We start from the raw sequence: 2,549 nt of genomic DNA, 5'->3' as shown, positions 1-2,549 counted from the left end.
GCGGGGCGGCTGCCTGCGAGCAGAGCGGGAGGTGAGAGGCACCTGCAGCTTTCTGCCCCTGGATCACCTCCCTGTCCTGCCCGAGCTGCCCACCCTGGCCTGTCAGTCCTCCCCCAGTATTACCTCTCGGACTTTGCAAACGAGGCGCCCGTAGGAGAAGAAAATGACTATGACTGGGATGACGAAGTGGATGATGAACATGTAGAGGACGTAGGACTCGTTGTGGAAGTCGGGGTTGTGGGTGTAGTAGTCAGGCCCACAGGAACACTGCATCCCCTCGGGTATGTACCTGGCAGTGAGAAAGGTTGGGATCTGCACCAGGATCCTCCCTGGCAGCCACAGCAGGGACTCAGCCTCGGGCCTGAATTCTCTGAGGGTGTGGGATGATGGAAGAGTGGCACACGTGGTTTGGGTGGGCTCCTCTGTGCCCTGCCTCGCTGGCTCTGCAACCCACAGCTCCTTCAGGGCCAGCACCAGCCGTGCCCATGTGCTGCACTCGGGCACGCAGCTCCAGCTTGTTGTGACACTCTCCCTCCCACAGGGAACGGGATATTTATTTCCCTCCTATGAGCTGAGCACTTGCCTGCTGGGAGCCACCTGCCCTCCCTCTGCGGGCGGAGGGATGCCGAGGGGGGACGAGAGCTGCTGGGAGCATCCCTGGACTCACCTGGACCAGCCGAAGAGGGGTGGAGCAGCACAGGAGAGAGCCATGACCCAGGTGAAGGCGATGCCCATCATGGCATGGGTCGAGGAGAAGCGGAAGTTGCCCATGGGTTTGCAGATGACGATGTAACGCTCTATGGCCAACACCACCAGGGACCACAGGGCGACTTGGCCTGCAGGAGGGAGGGGAAGAGCACACAGAGGTGAGTCAGAGCTCCTCTGGGCTTCGTCTTCCCTTCGTGGTTGCAAAGAAGAGCGGAGGGAGCGGAAGAGCTGGGGATCAGCGTGGGATAACCAGCATCCTGCGGAATGGCTGGGAATCTCCCTGAAACAAAGGCTCCGAGGGGAGTGTCTGCAGTGGGATGCTGGAGGCAGAGGAGGGGATCATCGTGGGGTTCTGATGGATTACAAGTGAGGGGGTGAATCCCACCTGGGCGTGAGGAAGCACAATTTCAGCAGCGCTGCCAGATGCCTCCCAACCTGTTGATGCCTTTAAATGTGCATTTCATGAGCCCTCGGCGGCGCTGGCTCAGGGAGAGGTGTGGGGGGGCTGTGTGGGTGGGCAAGCGTGCACATGTATTTATGAGGGATAATTAAACTTCAGGGGATTGGGAGCGTTTAGTCGGTGCTGTAAGCCTGCTAATGCCCCCAGCTGTGATAATCTGCTGATAACTACACCCTGTGCTGGGATTCGCTGGAGACCTGCTGAGTGCACAGCGACTGCTTCCCATGCAACTTTCTTCCCTGTGAACAGGAGCCTCCCTCTCCTCTACAGATAGCAGCACTGCAAAGGCAAATAACCCTGCCCGAGAGCCCCTGGGCTCACCCAGCAGAAATTGTGCAGACCCGTGTGATCTCCTGGCCCCAAGGCCAAGCTCTTCCTTGGTCCTTAGCTTGAATCAGGACATTTAGCTGTGCCTTTGCCTGGCAGAATATCCTTTTTTTTTTAAATGTATGTGTTTGCAGATCAGCATCACTGTGGGAAATCGCCCCACTTAGGGGAAAGGATGTGAAGTCCTTGCGGTGGCTCTGGTTCTCCACAGTAAGGACTGTTGGCTGTCAGATCCATCACGAGGTGTTGCGTGGGCCTGGCTGGCTGCGTGGGCACTGGGTGCCAAGTGATATCTCCCTGTTTTCCACAGGGTTCTCTGCAGGGCGAGGTGTTGGCAGCACTTGTGTCCCTGAGAAATGCCGTAAGGAAGCTCCCGAGGGCATTCAGGTTGGGTGCAACTAGGACAAGCTGAGCCACTGCTGCAGAGGCTGAGAACCATCGTGGATCCTCCTTCCCCTCCGCTGCAGATCTCCTCTCTGATCAAGAGCTGCACCCTCCTTTTGCCCCTAGATAAGCTATGAGCCCTCTCCTTGCCTTGAACGTCTCTCCATGCCCATACCTGGGATTCTCTTCCTGAGGGATATCTCTTCCCCCCCCGAACCCTCAATTTGTCCCAAAAGAGAAGCCTTTTGGCAAAGAAATAATCATTAAGGTTGGAAAATACCTCTGTGATGAACATGTCCAACCATATGCTTGGCCCAAGATGGGTTCAAGGACATGATGTGGTCATCCACAGCAGGTGTCTGATAGTCACCCAGGTGTGAGACCCTTGGGTGCACACTGACCAGTGTGGCCAGGTGACCCCAGGTTGGATCCTGCAAACAAGGATCCCTTCCCAGTGTTCCTTTCCTTCCCCAGACAGTGATGGGATGGAGGCTTCTTGGTACCAAGGCCAAACATGCATAAATCTGGCTTCCCTCCCACTTTGAAGTGCAGGGAAGCAGGCCCTGCATGGTGAGGTCTGTCCCACGCGATGAGAAAGCCCCAGAACAGCGAGCCCCAAGGCCTTACCTCCCAGCGTGGCGAAGAAACCCTCCACGGCGCAGCCGATGGG

The 2,549-nt window shown here is 57.1% G+C and overlaps 1 protein-coding gene across 1 annotated transcript in view; it reads right to left on the bottom strand.

Moving 5' to 3' along the window:
• LOC103807854 (green-sensitive opsin-like) overlaps positions 1-2,549 on the bottom strand; it is a 3,403-nt gene that overhangs the window by 531 nt on the left and 323 nt on the right. The window contains 4 exon segments of the mRNA XM_009080607.1: positions 1-48; positions 94-289; positions 668-836; positions 2,507-2,549. The exon segment at positions 1-48 is cut by the window's left edge and continues 213 nt beyond it. Of these exon segments, the coding sequence (XP_009078855.1) occupies positions 1-48; positions 94-289; positions 668-836; positions 2,507-2,549 (456 nt within the window).

The sequence above is a fragment of the Acanthisitta chloris genome, unplaced genomic scaffold (genome assembly GCF_000695815.1).
Source record: "Acanthisitta chloris isolate BGI_N310 unplaced genomic scaffold, ASM69581v1 scaffold10640, whole genome shotgun sequence".
In the NCBI taxonomy this organism is placed as follows: domain Eukaryota; kingdom Metazoa; phylum Chordata; class Aves; order Passeriformes; family Acanthisittidae; genus Acanthisitta; species Acanthisitta chloris.
Note: the sequence above shows the minus strand (reverse complement) of the source record. Positions and strands in the feature narration are given on the sequence as shown.